Genomic DNA, 15,007 nt, shown 5'->3' with positions numbered 1-15,007 from the left:
TGCTAACAGTTTTCTTCTATGATTGCACACCAGAAATTAGCTGAGAAAGTTCACTTATCTCAAGATTCAATTTTGAAGTTCTCAGCTTGAATGCTTTATTTTTTTTTCTTCCAATACAGTTCTCATAAAATTAAGTGGAATATTGATTTTTTCAACCACTTTTGAAAAACTTCACCAAATTTTTTTCTTCTTTGTATCAGACATTGTTGGGATTTTAACTTGGGTAGCTTCATCTCCCACCTCAGTAGGATTAGACACATACTCCACTTCAGTCACTCTCCCTAAAACAGGAAGGCTCAGGTTTTGTTTTCACACAGATGCTTTTCAAGGTCTGTTCTTATTGCATGAATTCATGTTGAAAACATCATTCATTCATGATGGAATCCACTTTGATATGGCTAAAGAGAAGGAACTGCATCCTGCTGTCGTGGGGTATCTGTTGATAGGTTTCGGTCTGTGAAGAAAAGAACACACACACACACACACACACACACACACACACACACGAACAGAGTGATGACACAAGAGGTGTCAGTCTGCTCAGCGTAGCAGGCAGCCTTTATTGAGCTCGCTTGCCTCTACTTTCTCACACACATAATATAAATATATTCTTGCAAAAACACTTAGGAATGTAACACCTGCACACAGACAGCTTTGTCCTTGTACTCCTTAAAACTCAAGGCTGTGTCCATGGGAACATCCAATTAGCCTTACTGTTCTCATGGGAAACGGCCTAACACTATCCAATATTTCAAACTCCTCAAGCTTCAGGGGTTTTGTGGAGCTGCCACTTCCACCCACATCCTGCAGCTGTGGCTCTCTGGAGGGAGGGAGAGGGCAGAGCTGTGATTTGCTGGCTAAGACTGACCAAGCCAGGGGCAGAAGGGATGTGAAGAGCCAAGGTCAGGGACAGAGGCCTGCAGCAGCTGTGTCACGGGTGCAGCTACATCCTTAGCCCAGCTTTACGCAGAACTGCAACTGCAGATTGCTCTGAGCTGTTCCCCAGGAAGATGCCATGTAAGGGCTAATTCTTGTAAATCTCTGCATTATTTCCCACTGAGTGCTGAGCTGGGCTGGGCAGGGTCTGTGACCAAGCCAGCAGTGACAGCTCTGCTGTTACCCTGTGTGCTTCTCTCTCCTCCTGATGTTTACTCTGCTACTGTGGGTATTGAGGATGTTTTCAGCCCCTTCATGTCCATCTGTTTCTTTTGCAGGAGCTCATCACTGCTTGGTACATAGGGTTCTTGACGCTCATCTTATCCTCGTTTCTTGTTTATCTGGTTGAAAAAGATGTTCCTGAAAAAGATGCTAATGGAGTGGAGATGAAAGAAGAGTTTGAAACCTATGCAGATGCACTGTGGTGGGGACTGGTAAGTGACTCCAAAAATACCTTATCCCCTTCTTAAAAACTCCATACCCAAGAAGAGATAAGATGTTGATGTTAGAGACTATAGTGCAAGGGCTGCTGTATTTGGGTAAAAGGCATGTTACCTGTGTAAAATTACCAAAGTAGGGGTGACCCTACAACCAAATAACAGAACTTACATCCCTGTTGATTTTCAGGTTGATTTTCAGGTTGATTTTCAGTCAGACAAAGGCCCTTAGGTGCTTAAACCTCCTTCAGAAATCAGTCTGTGCTCCTGGCTTCTGGGAACCCTCTCTTTTAGAGGAATATCTCTTCAGGTACAACTGCACTATGCCTATGGAAGACCTGGCTCTCATGAAAGCAGTGTCCTGCCTGTGGGAGCTGCATCCCTCAGAAAATGGCAGAATCAGAGCTGCCAATGGATGGTTCTGTTGGACAAGCAAAGAGCACCAAAAGTTTGGGCAGTTGAGGTAGACATTCATGGAAGTTTGGTTCTTAAGGAGCCAGTGACTGAAGATGTCTCTGGATTCAGATGCAGGAAGTAGAAAAATATTTCTGGAAAGGTTAACTCAACAATTCTCATGTCTTACATGTATTCCACAAAAATCAGGTAATAGGATGCTGAACAAGAGGGACCTTTGATACATCTGTTCTTGTCTCTTCTGATGAAGAGAGGACTATTGGTTTACATCACTAACTTATTTGATCACAAAATATTCCTGTCATTCCAGCATTCATGTTGCTTTGCTACTGATAGTCAGAGAATCCTATGTAATGCTGTAACTAAAATTCAGCAGCTTATTTTTTATTTAATGTAGTTCACTCATAAATGGCAAGATATTTCCCCGCATCTCCCCAACCTCCCCATTATTAGTCAAAAGGTACTGTTGCATAGAACACCTGGATGTTTTCATATCCTTTCATATCCAGGACATTTAGACAGAGTCTCACTGGTGAGAAAAGGTACACAATTGGAAATTAGCAACTGAGAAGGAAAGGAGTAAGTTTTCACAAAGTCGTCTTTGTTTTTAAAAGACCAGGAGCTCACACAGAGCTCGTCCTGACTGATTGTTAAAGGCCTGTAAGTTGTTAACTGGCAAGTCCCATTCCTAACTGTGCACTGATGGTGGGCGGGAAACTCACTGTACAGGCAATGTCCCATGAAGTTCCCTGGCAGCAAATGCATCCTAGAGAGGCAGCTGCTTCAGGACTAAATGCATTCTCCGTGCAATGCCTTGGGACTGTGACACCATTAAAGAAAATTGGTTGGCCCATCATCAAGATCCTATTTCAAGGAGCTGTGCATGAGCACCCACAGAGCAAAGTGAGTTATGAAGGTTTTGTGGTGACATTTAAAGCAGAGCTGTTGGCTTTTTTTTCTCATGGGGAGTCCTGTTCATTCTGCCCACAGATCACCCTGGCTACGATTGGGTACGGCGACAAGACCCCCAAAACATGGGAGGGACGGCTGATTGCAGCTACCTTCTCTCTCATTGGAGTGTCTTTCTTTGCTCTTCCTGCAGTAAGTACCTTTCCCCTCCTCTCTTAGACACAGCCCAGTGCTGTGGACTTGCAAAAAAAACCATAAAGCGAACTTTCTGTAGAACCAAATCCCCTTTTAAGAATTAATTCAGAGACTTGAGGGTGTCTATATCAGTAAACTAAACCTGTTTCTTCCCAACTTTGCATAGAGTAATATACCACCCCCACTACTCGTCAAATCATGGGTGGGCATTGTCTGACAGTGCTGGCTGGCACACAAACAGAATTAATCCAGCAAGTGAACAGTCTGGGAAATCACAAGGTAGTTCATGAGACTGTACCCTGGCACATGTTAGTTTACTGGTATTGACATAGGCCCCACAAGACATATTTTTGAAGGATTTACAACCTATTGTTTTGATAATTAGAATTGGGCCCATCTTACCCAGCCTTGTATTTCCCTTGCCAGCAAAGTCCTCAGGTGAGAATGAGACAAGATCTGAGTGAGATGGGCTGAATAGCAACAGAAAGTGTCCCAAGCCCAGATTTTAGGATACTTTTCCTTTACATCGGGACCTGGAAAGAATTTCACAGAGGATGGCAAGTCCTGCACACCCAAATCCAGAGTATGGTTTAGCATAGCTCTTGTACCACAAAACACAGTTTCACTCTGCCCTGAGCGTGAAGTAATACACCACATGGACACCTCCAGCTTGGAAAGGCAGTAGACATTGAAGAAGCCTGTCAAGGACCTTAAAATGGTCTGTGGTCCTTGAGAAGACCATGAACATCTCCTGTCTTATGAGTGGAGCAGCGGAAAAGACATGCTGTCTCAATCTCCCCCCACAGACCTGTTTCTTCTCATCATTAATCCATTTTTTTCTAAGAATTCTCTAAAATCTTGTATCACTCTGTGTTTTCAGGGCATTTTGGGCTCAGGGCTGGCACTGAAGGTCCAGGAGCAACATCGTCAAAAACATTTTGAGAAAAGAAGAAAGCCAGCAGCTGAACTCATTCAGGTTTGCAGCCACTTACGCTTTCCTTGAGAAAGTGTTGTGTATGAAGACTGCTCAATCATGTTAAAAAGGGCCACCACTTCTCCCCTGCCCAAATTCTCATTTCCCATTCCAGGATGTGGGAAGCTGTGTTTGTTATTTTTTTCACACCGAGCTAGATAATCCAGGGGTCCTTGCAGTTTTTGAGGAATTGTTCAACTCCCAGAATATCTTTCAGAAAAACGTCTTTAAAGAAAGGGTCTCATCTGCTAGGTTCTGGAAACCAACTAACTTCTGCATCAGTGCCACAAAATCACAGAAAACAAGCTGTTGAAAACATATTCTTTCCAAAATACAGGTTTTGTTAGTTCCCTTGAGAGAGTGCTTTTATGTGCAAACAAAGTTACGCTGGTATTGATGTGAAAACAGCAATAGAAGTAACACAATAGACAGCGACTGTTTCAATCAAGGCAAATAAATAGAATGTGTGGTTTTAAAAAACTAAAACACACTCTGGATCTTCTGTTATGTCACTGAATGATCTGAGAATTCATTGGGAAGAGAGTCCTTAGCTCACCTGGATTTCAGTTACAGCCTTTATTATTAATTCAGAAAATTAAGCTTAAAATTACTAGTCTTGGTGCTGAGAAGTTTGACAGGAGTTACTAGATATGGAGCGCATCCTGATGGCAGTGAAGGAAATAGAAGCATTTTTACAGAGGGATAGAGAAAGTTTCTGTGATATCAGATGAAAGTTTTGGTGCTCAGGACTGCCCAGGATCAAACCAGTCCTCATGATAAACAGACTGAGTGGCATATTACACTGTTCTCATTAAAAACACTCTTTAGCAAACAGAAGGATCTGCAGTCATGAGTTGTGAATGGAATTCATCTTTTAAATCAAAGCATCTTCCCTTAGCAGGTAGTTTGCTTAGCTACAGTGGGTTTTAGGTATGTGCTTAAAGAATTTTCTTTGGAGAATTTTGATTGGAGCTAAATGTTGAAATAGAAAATCGCTCAGCAACATTTCCTCTGATGATACATTAGGTAATAAACTATCTTAAGCACTTCCAGAATTACTGCACAAGTCCAGCAGCACTTGAAGCTCTTTAAGCTCTTTCTCTCTCAGAAAGGAGAATAAAACCAGTTTAGTCTAATGTAATGTCATGTTGATATTGGTGGTTCTCTCCATGTTCTGTGTCCTTTACAGCCCTCCTAGATCATAATCCAGTGTCAGTAGTTGTACCATATAGTGCTACTCATTTGGTATGGCTGATTAGTAATTAATTTCTAGATAGTCACTCAGGTGCATTGTTGTGTTCTTTGAAAGTCTGGCTGCAATCAGCCTGGGGAATAGCTTTACTTGACACTAATTATTTTCTCTCCCCTGTAATTCAGGCTGCTTGGAGATACTATGCTACTAACCCCAACAGGATTGATTTAGTTGCTACCTGGAGGTTTTATGAATCAATTGTATCATTTCCATTTTTCAGGTAAGTGCATTGTCCGCCTCTCCGTCATCATTTTCTATGAAGTATCAGCCAGGACAGGAAACACAGACTTTACACATATCAATGAGGCTTTTGTAGGTAACAAATATTTCCCAGAAAACTGTTCTGAGGAAAAGGAAACTCTTCTGAGGTTGTGGTTTTATTTCATTCATCACTTCTGAGTTTATTGGAAAGCATTCCACACATAAAGACATTCAGATATAATGGATGCTCATGTGTTTATGGCCATGAGTCTGTCTGATTCTCGTTTTTCTTGCCTGTCAAACAGGCACCTTTCTCACACTCAGGTCTTAAATTTTAAAATGTTGTTTAAAAACCTATATGGCCCTATGAAAGCCGAGATTTTAGCAATAGATTATCAGTTGCTAATAATAGAAATTACTTATCCAAGTTAATGTTTTAAGCTTTCGTTCTAGACTTGCTGTTGGGCCTCATTCAGAAAAAAAAGTGCCCTTAAACTAGTGCTTGGCTCAAACAGAGCTCTCCACATGTAAGTTCTGCCCACTGCACTAATACTGCAGCTCCAGCTGTTGCTCAAAACTGACCTAAAAAGTTTCAGGCTCCTGCCTTCACAAAGTGCAAATTGCAAATACTAACTCTTTGTTTTATTTGCAATATATTTCTTAGGATCAATTTCATATACTTCAAAAAGGAAACCTCTAAAAATAAACCCACCATAAGTGTTTAATTAAGGTTCAGTACATGTCTTTCCTTTTCTTTAGCCTTTCTCACTATCTGCCTATTCTCACCTTTTCCATTATGGAGAAATTTCTAGAGGGTTTCTGGACCTCAGGCTTTTTTTAGAGGAGAATTCTCAGACTCGTGAAGAGTCCAGACTAATTACTGTGACTTCAAGCTTGTTCACTGTATGTAGGTTCCTCTGATTTGAACATAACCTGAAATTTAATAGGTGTTTTGCAAATAAGGCTCTGGGAGAGAGGGCAAAAGAGATCACCTCTCACCAAAGACTGGATTGCCAATCTAAGCATCACAGATTGGTTTCAGGAATCTATATCACTTTCTTTGCTTTATGGCTAGTTGAAAATATAGCTTTTATTCTACTGTCAGTTATGGTCACAGAACAAAAGATGTATAATCTATTAGCAGTAGATTAGTAATTTATATTTAAAAAATTGCTGAATTTATTATATGACTCCTTTTTCCTTGCTTTCTTGTAATGCTTCCTCTCTTCTATAAAAGGAAAGAGCAATTGGATGGTACTGCCAGGTATGTAGGTGCCATTATTTTATATATATGTTTTAATACAGTTATTGGAGGACGCAAGTTAAATAGTTCTTTGTGGATTCATGAGCTGTTAACCAAAACATGCTACTAACACCACAGGTAGCCATAAAAATTATTAACCAATCCATTTTCTAACTGCTTGCTTTTTTCCAAATATAACAACACAGCTAAAATGCTAACTGTACAAAGGCAGTGTTGCTTGCTGATTGTCTGTAAACAGCTTTATTGTTTGTTATGATTAATCATGGTCTAGATTTCTTCTGATCCGTGACATAGAGCCAGAGTTTAGCATCCAGGCTGGTCTGAGGGGAATTTAAAGTTCTGCTTCATGCTGTTGTTTCATAGTCTTGCATAGAGCAATGTTCTGGTGTAAGGGATGAAGTCTCTGTTGATTTACCATGTGCAAAGATTTCTTAACAATAAATACTAAGATGGATGTCTCGGATGGAACAGCAGGATAGTCAATCTCTCTGGCAGTACTGTAAAAGCTACATTAAATTTGAGGCTTTGGTCCCACCCCTGCTGAAAAAAATGAGAAAGCTCCCCATCACACTGGGGAATTTACAAGCAATGAAAATGAAGGAGTCATCAATCCTAATACTGGTCAGTCACTGAAGACTGCAGCAGAGCAGTCATTGTCAGTCAACCTGCAAGGTCTCAAATGGAAATGGTATATTTATAATCCTCTTCAGCTAAGTAGAAGAGTCAAAGGCACATACAGTAATTCTGAGGCAAAAGTTTAATCTAGACTGTTATCAATGGATCATCCATAATGAAATTCAATAGCAATTAAAAGAAAAACAGCTCCACAGACTCCTGCTGAAGCTAGGTCTGTTTGTATCCCCATTTACAGTGTAGAGAAAAGGAACAAGAATTGTAGCAATATTTGAAAAATGTTAGTCAGAGGTCAGGCTTGAGTTCCAGTCCCTGGCCTGATGAAAAATTATCTTTTATTTGTTTGTTTTTCATGCAACACACGACAGCTTCAATAAAGGAAGTTGGAAAAAAAATATTAACACTTGCTGTTCTCTGAATTTTTAGGGTTCAGACCTCCTTTAACAGAAAGGGAAAACCTATACCAAGTTTTCTCACAATACAGGCAAGTGTTGTAGTGACAAATTATTGGGAAAGGTTGTCTTCCCCCTCTTGCCACCATAATCATGAGGTAACCTGCTACTCCTCGAAGACTGCCTGGATGGGAGCTACCTAGTTTGGGAACCCTCAGGAATCTTTTGTACTCCACATCCATGGCACTGCCCAGGCTAAGCAGTCACTAACATAGATGTCTGGAGATTTCAGCCGTCTGCAGTGTCAACAACAGCTGAATTCTGGTTTTTAATATGTAGGAGAGAGCTTAGGGGCTGAAATCCTTTTAAGCATGTAATTCCATACCTTGAGTCAAAATGTTCTGACTCACATGCAGCAGCAGATTAAAATTAGGTAAGTGAATGGCTGCTGCTGTTGACTGTTGGTCACAGCCCCCCAGAGAAGCTCCTGAACCTGCAGCAGCCAAACAGTTTGTGGAGTAGTTTCTGAGTTACTGTAGCTTTCAGATGAGTAGAAATCATTTTATCTTGACACACTGAATTGAAAATGGAAAAGTATGACTCACAACTCAAACTCTTTAAAACTATAATCCCAAGCCCCCTCATTCTAGCTGGATATATCTTGCTTTTATGTTGTTACATATGTAATAACCTCCAGCAAAATCATCAGTAAACCTGCCTTGGAGCCTTCCTGTTAGCAGGAATGTGTTTATGGAATGAAGCATTCAATTAAAGGCATTGGAAACCCTCCAGGTAAACAGACAAATGATGGTACTTGTGGGAGCATCCACTGACTTCAGCAGAACTGGGACTGAGCCATAAAATCTGGTTGTTTTGACAGTCCTACCACCCATCTCTCATAAAACTCTTATTTACAGACCAGATAATTTAAAAAAAAAAAAGAAGGAAAAGAAAGTCTTCTTCCTCCTACAGTGATTTAGTATAGAATGTATTACTCATTCTCCACTGCAGTTTGTGCTTTGGCTGTACTGAAATAAATGAGCAATAAAGGAACGTGGTACTACTGGAGAGAACAGCCCATAAATGCCGTCAGTCTCCAGGTTCTTCCATCAGTTAGGTACTTAATGGGAAAGTTGCTGTAGTAATAAATGGCATTGTCTAATCAGTGGTTGATAAAGAAGAGAGAAGAATTGGTCCAAAGCTTTCACAGAAGCTTTTAATAAAGGTAAAAATTACACCTGGCTGTTTCAAAATTTGAGGATTGGGAGCACTTTAAGTGGCAGGGTTTCTACTGAGTGGTGTGAAAACTCTTTAGGAACTCCACAGTTCTAGAGTTAAACACTGTGACAGATCCTTCTATGATCACTCCTTGGAAGCAGGAGCTGACATTATGAAAAAGACACAGCTACATACAGCTCCTTGTTCTTGGACCATTTGGGAAAAATATAGAGGACACATAGAGTGGAAGAGTCCACTTCGGAAGTTGGAACCCAAGGCAAGGCTGCAAGAAACGACTTGTCATAGTAGAAAACCAATTGAGGTTTGGCAGCAGCCCTTCAAGGCTTTACTGAAGCTCCCTTTAAACTAAAACTGTGAAGATATGAGATATGATGAAGAGGACAATTGACTGCCCTGGAGCTGGACTGGGTCCTGTGAGCAATGAAGGGAAGAGGAACATGTGATGCAGCTCTGTTAAGAATAGCATTTTCCCTATAGGCTCTGTATAGTTCCCCAAACCAGGAGGAACTGGGGCTGTGTTATCCATGGCTCACTGGTGGGGAGTTTACTGATTTTATGCCAGAGGTGCCTCCAGCTTTTTTTTTTCCCTTAATCAGTGCCTAAACCTACCAACTCCATGAAATCTCAGGTAGCAATTGCTCTTCTGCCAGTATTGCAAAGCCTTTTCATCTGTTCAGCTCTCAAGAAGGAAGATTTATGAGAAGAAGATACTAATGCTCATTTCTACTGGAGTGCAGCAAATCATTTAGCAAACATTTGGTAGCCTGACCTGCATTTAAGATGGGCCTTTGCTTGATGGATATATTGTTTATTCTGAACCAACTTTTTATGTCTAAGTTTGGTAATGAATATTGGGCCTAATTTTTCAGTGCTGTTGTTAGCAGCTCTTCAACTGATTTTGACTAGTGTTGAAACTTCAGCACTTGAATAGACAGGCATTTCAATGAAGAGTTTTGAACTTTCTCCTAGGGTCCTGTTCCTAATCCTCATTTTCCAGCTGTAGAATTAGACATCAGGAGAGCATGTTCATTCCTTGATCTATTATTATGTGATTGCAGAAAAGTCATTTATCCCTGTTTCCTTATCTCTACAAGATAAATAATATTTCTCTGCCTTTGGAAAGTTGATTCATTTTTTTTAAGTGGCATAATCAGTACCAGTCCTTCCTATTATGTATGAAAGAATTCATAAAATGTGGCGCATTTTTGTATTGTCAGTGTTAGCGACAAAATGAAAATAAAGCCATACTTTGCAAGGTGTAAAATTTCACTGTCAGCATTTCATCTTAATACATCTGCCCAAAACAGGAAGGAGAAAAAAGCCACTCTGATCTCCACACTACATTAACTACAAATGAAAGGCTGTTCCCATTCTTTTTCATAGAGCTTTTCATGGGTAATCATTAACGTCTCATCTTAATAACTTTTCTTCACTTTACAGTAATGTCATGTTTAGTAGGGAGTCATTCTTTGGATCAAGCCTCACAAGAAAACTTAGGTATATACATTCAAGTAACAGTTGAGCCTTATTCTTTTCATATTTCTTGCATGCCATTCCCTGCCTGCACTTTCTGTTTTTACTACAGTAGTTCACCTACTACCATCAAAAGTAAGGGGCAATAAGACTGAAAAGTTATTAAGCATAAAAAGGAAGCTGCATGACCTTGCAAATAGTTAATTGTTCTGCTGTTCAGAAAATATGGAATATAATCCTGGCTCTCCCAATGATATGCTTAGAAAGAAGTGCTTTTCTCTGTTTTCATAGAATGGGAGTGATACTAACCTACTCTGCAAATCATTTTGAAATTTACTGTAAAAAATATATACTGTAAGAGCTAAACACTGTTCCTTATGCAGTCCCAACCCTGCCAACACAAATTCATGCAAGTTACTTGGAATTTGAGTTCACTGGAAGAGCGTCTTTGCATGTGTATTTGCAGGTTTTGGTTCAGCAAATGGAAAAGAAGTGGATGCTTTTGATCACCTGAAAAAGTTAGTGACATGCTTGAATATCTTGCTGAACTGTGACCTAAGATGAGGGGCAAGAACTTTATCTTCCTTCAAAGAGTCATAGAAATAATCCTTCTCATTTCAGGAATAAGAAAGAAATATCGTTAGAAATAATATTTTGACTGAATTGTCAAACATTTTATCCTATCTCATACAAACACTTTGCTGTCATTCAACTTTAGCTCATTGTTCTCATTTCCACTTCATTCAACAAACATGAAATCATCAACACACAACTCAGCTTTTCTAGCTGAAGCTCTTCAACTTTTGGAGAGCAGCTAGTGAAGCTCTTTGTTTCTTGATTTGGTGATTTGCCCATACAAAATGATCAGAAGACACTGATTTTGCAGTTTGATTTGCTTTCTAGTGGTTGATACATGGAGATATGTTCACTTCAAAGCAACAAGTGGGTCAACATCCATATGTTTTCTACCTACAATGGCTGCATGCATTGGTGAAAAATATCCATCCTGTTTTGACAAAGAATTGGATTTGGATTATTCTTCCCATAGATTTATGTGACATTGTTTATTTTTACCCATTCCCAATCACTTTTGAAAGTGTGGATGAGAAAAGGGGCTAAGCAAAGGCCTTTAGTGTGCACAAGGTCTCTTTCTCTTTCTGAAGGGCATCAAAATTAAACCCAAGTTGGACTTGTTTCTGGGTAGATAATCTGGGTGGTAGATGAGTTTGGATTTGGAGTCACACTCAGCCTTAAATACCAATGAGGTATTGAGTTAGAAGGGATGTTTCCTCCTCAGACATTAGAAACTTGTAAATTTAGACCTCAAGGTTCAGGATGCAAAGTGACAATTTTAGTTGTCAGGAAGTTGGGGTCAACTATTTTGAGATTAAACATTTTTGTGAGATCTTCTCTGCAGAAAAGAATGTTACTCAATAAAAGGGAAAGCTGATTGGCCAAAATTCAGAAGTACCTTGGAAGTGCAGAATGTTCTTTGTTTTATCTTAAGGAAACTCATGGACTCTCAGAGATCATTTGAACACGTTCACTGCAGGATTCATGTCTGTCTTCATAACATTAGTTTTGTTCTAATTTCTATTAAGAAGAGTTCAAATCAGATTACTTCTGGAAATGTCATTCAGAATGTTTTTTTTTTCCAAATCTAATTTCACCCATATAAGTTCAGCTGATAAGGTATACAAATATTGGAGTAAACATGACTGCCTTTTGCTTCTAGTTGCTTGAGACTAACTGAATCCAGTGATTAGCTAACCTGTGAAAAATATGGAAAAATTCCCTGATTATTTTTATTTCTTGTTAGGTGAAAGTGGTAAACACATGGCAGAGGGCTGTTTGATTCACTGTTAGCATTAATTTATTATTTTCCTCCTCATACATGTGCCATTTGTTTATGAAACTCCAATACTAGGCAGAGGACAGAGAGGAGAGTATCTGGCTTGCATGATGGGATGTAACTGCATTGTTTCTTTGCATGTCTGTTTCTGGAAAAGTATTTCTAGTTCAGTGGTTCCCACTCTTTATTCTGAGCAAGGGTAGAACATGTGCTGCAGAAGCCAGACATCTCTTGTATATCCAGCCACCAAATTAATCCCTCAGGTGGTCCAAAATAATTCCCACTGCTCTTGGGGAAAAAGAATTTGAGAGCTGAATTTTTCTTTAGGAAGGAAGAAGCTATCTGCACTGCTTCCACCTTCCTGCCTTTATTTATCTACCACAGAGTTAAGGAATTCTCATCCTGGGCCCCCATTTCAAACACATAGGTTTTGGAACACATGAGGGAGAGGATGCAATAGCACACAAGACAAGCAATGGAAACATATCCAAGGTAGTCAGAGAAACTACCCTGCATTTTTAGCAGCATGTTTGGGATGTTCCTGGAACTGTGTTGGAAGCTGGGAATCACGTTTTATTGAATGTAAGAGAGACAAATGAAACAGGCCCACTGTTCCAAGGGGAGGAAGAGTAGCTAACACCAGCAGGAGGATTTGAAGGAGGCAGGCAGCAGTACATGAAGCTGTGGGTGGGAACCACTGTCCTAGCCATTCTCATGGAGGATGATGTGACCTGCGCATGCTTCATACCCCGGGACTGAGCCATGCGCATGCTGCCTTAATGAAGGAGATTGTGTCATGAGAACAAATGTTGCCTAAGTCTTTTCAAAAAAAGATCAACGAAAACAAAAACCCCAGCAGATCCAGATTTCATCCCTTGGAAATGAGAATAAAGTCCATTTCTTTTCCTGATGACAACTAGTCATTATCTGGAAAGAAGCTTGGGTTTTGTTTTGGGTTCTTTTGTATACAACATACTGTTGTATTTTTGGATGTGAAGCTGATTATTTATTTTCTGATGATTCTACTGCTCTGGCTGCCTGGTTATGAACACAATTGTCATATTTATTGCATAAACATACTGTTACGAATCTGAATGTTACTTTAAGGGTTAATCATCAGGATTCAATTAAAAAGGAGGGCTTCAGCTCAGGTAATTTTAACTTAGACTAGAGACCTGCTTTTTAAATGACCTCTCATCTAGATCTTTCTGTAATCAGTAAAAAAAGCCAAGTTCCCCAAGCATAAAGTCTTCCCAAGCTGAACCACACTCTTCCCACTCACTGGTTAGGGTTGCTAACTTCCCACTGATTACAGAAATAAGTCTAAAGATTAATCTTAGACAGGAAGTTAAGCTTTTTTAACAGCTTAAGGCAGATCAGATGAGTTCTAGCTCCTAAATTTAAGATGCTAGAGCAACAGTCTTGGGAGAATAGTTTGTTCCTACACTGACATTTATCAATGAGGATAGCTGAGAAACTCCCTGGAAAGAGTTTGGGAATGCTTTTAGTTCGTGTTATCTACTGTAAATCCCACCCCACAAAAAAAAAAAAAAAAAAAAAAGAAGCACCCCACAAATGCATGTGCCTACATATCCAGTAGAAAATGTCACTGTAAATAAGTAGAGTTTTGTGTTGAATGCAGAGGATTATTTTGATCTGTTTTGATCTATGAGAATGATATCAAATTTTGGTCAATCCTATTCTTGTATAGCTCCATGACAGAGCTTTCTGCATATGTTTCCTATTCCATTGGAAAAAAAAAATTCACTAGAGTAATGTTTTGGATACTTTGCATCATCCACTGACCCTTTTCTTTCTGGTCTGATTCTTATAGAGCCTTGCAGTGCACTTTCTGGCTCCTTGTGTTTTGGTAAGGAAGGCAATTATAACAGGAGTTTTAAGGGGGAAATTTTGGGATATCTGGATATGCATTTTGAAGCACTAAGCAGGTTTCGGGGGAGAGAGTCAAAGACCACCTGTAATGGCAAGTATTTTCTTCTTGTATAGTATTAAACTGCTTTTTATAAACAGTAGCAATCTTCTTTCTAATCTATTTTTCTGCTTCTTCATATTTCAGGTTCCATACCTTAAATGTATTCTCTTGAGATCTTCTCTGTAGTGTTACTAACTCAAATCTTGTCACATTTAATATGTTGCTCGAAGCCAGTATGTAGTATGTGATCTCTTCTTGCCTTTGAGGAAATTACCTCATCATCTGAAATCATCTGATTTTCACTGCTAGATTTAATCCTTCTCATCCCATAAGGTCTCTCCAGAAGCTCTGAATCTTAAAATCCTGAAGAATAGGTGGACTACACTCTTCCTTTCATTTGAGATTCGTCTATCAATTATCTATCATTGGTGACCTGTTAATCCTCCCACCAGGAAAAAACTGATCTCCACAAAAAGCCTTTTGAATGTACCTTTTTTTTCAGATCCAGCGATAAATTTCTTCATTTTATTATCATTGAACAGATCTCATTCTAAAACTGCTTCGATTTCTTCCTTCTTGTAGCTTAGCTTATTTCGGTCTCCTTCTGTCTACAAAGATCACCACCATACCATGCTTGCCTAAGTGCTCTTTTTTCTTTATATTAAAGAAATGCTCACTCTCACAAGCTCATTCTCTCTAACACCTTTAGCTCATCAGTTTATATTGCCTGGCTGATTCTGTTATCACTCAGCTAGATTTTTGGTGCATTTCTTTGCATTAAAATTCTTTTCAGTGATATGCATGATTCCAGACTCTTCTTGACCATCCTTCTCAAAATTGATTCCTCCTTCAAACTTTGATTTTATTATTATTGAGACGTGAATTTATTTTCCCTCCTTTACCC

General features: G+C 39.4%; 1 protein-coding gene across 3 annotated transcripts in view; it reads left to right on the top strand.

Annotated features, from left to right (window-relative positions):
* The window catches only part of KCNQ3 (potassium voltage-gated channel subfamily Q member 3), a 199,346-nt gene that overhangs the window by 169,041 nt on the left and 15,298 nt on the right, over positions 1-15,007 (top strand). Inside the window, exons 5-11 of one of the 3 annotated variants that reach the window (XM_039381880.1) lie at positions 1,215-1,370; positions 2,778-2,888; positions 3,772-3,867; positions 5,242-5,336; positions 6,555-6,581; positions 10,286-10,342; positions 14,005-14,040. In XM_039381880.1, coding sequence (XP_039237814.1) covers positions 1,215-1,370; positions 2,778-2,888; positions 3,772-3,867; positions 5,242-5,336; positions 6,555-6,581; positions 10,286-10,342; positions 14,005-14,040 — 578 coding nt within the window. The remainder of the gene's footprint in view (positions 1-1,214; positions 1,371-2,777; positions 2,889-3,771; positions 3,868-5,241; positions 5,337-6,554; positions 6,582-10,285; positions 10,343-14,004; positions 14,041-15,007) is intronic. The other 2 variants (XM_027712035.2, XM_027712036.2) reach the window with 2 other exon arrangements.

This window comes from Pipra filicauda, unplaced genomic scaffold (genome assembly GCF_003945595.2).
Source record: "Pipra filicauda isolate LSUMZ 115617 unplaced genomic scaffold, ASM394559v2 scaffold245_size1146780_pilon, whole genome shotgun sequence".
Taxonomy (NCBI): domain Eukaryota; kingdom Metazoa; phylum Chordata; class Aves; order Passeriformes; family Pipridae; genus Pipra; species Pipra filicauda.
The sequence above is the reverse complement of the archived record's forward strand: the minus strand, read 5'-3'. Positions and strand labels throughout refer to the sequence as shown.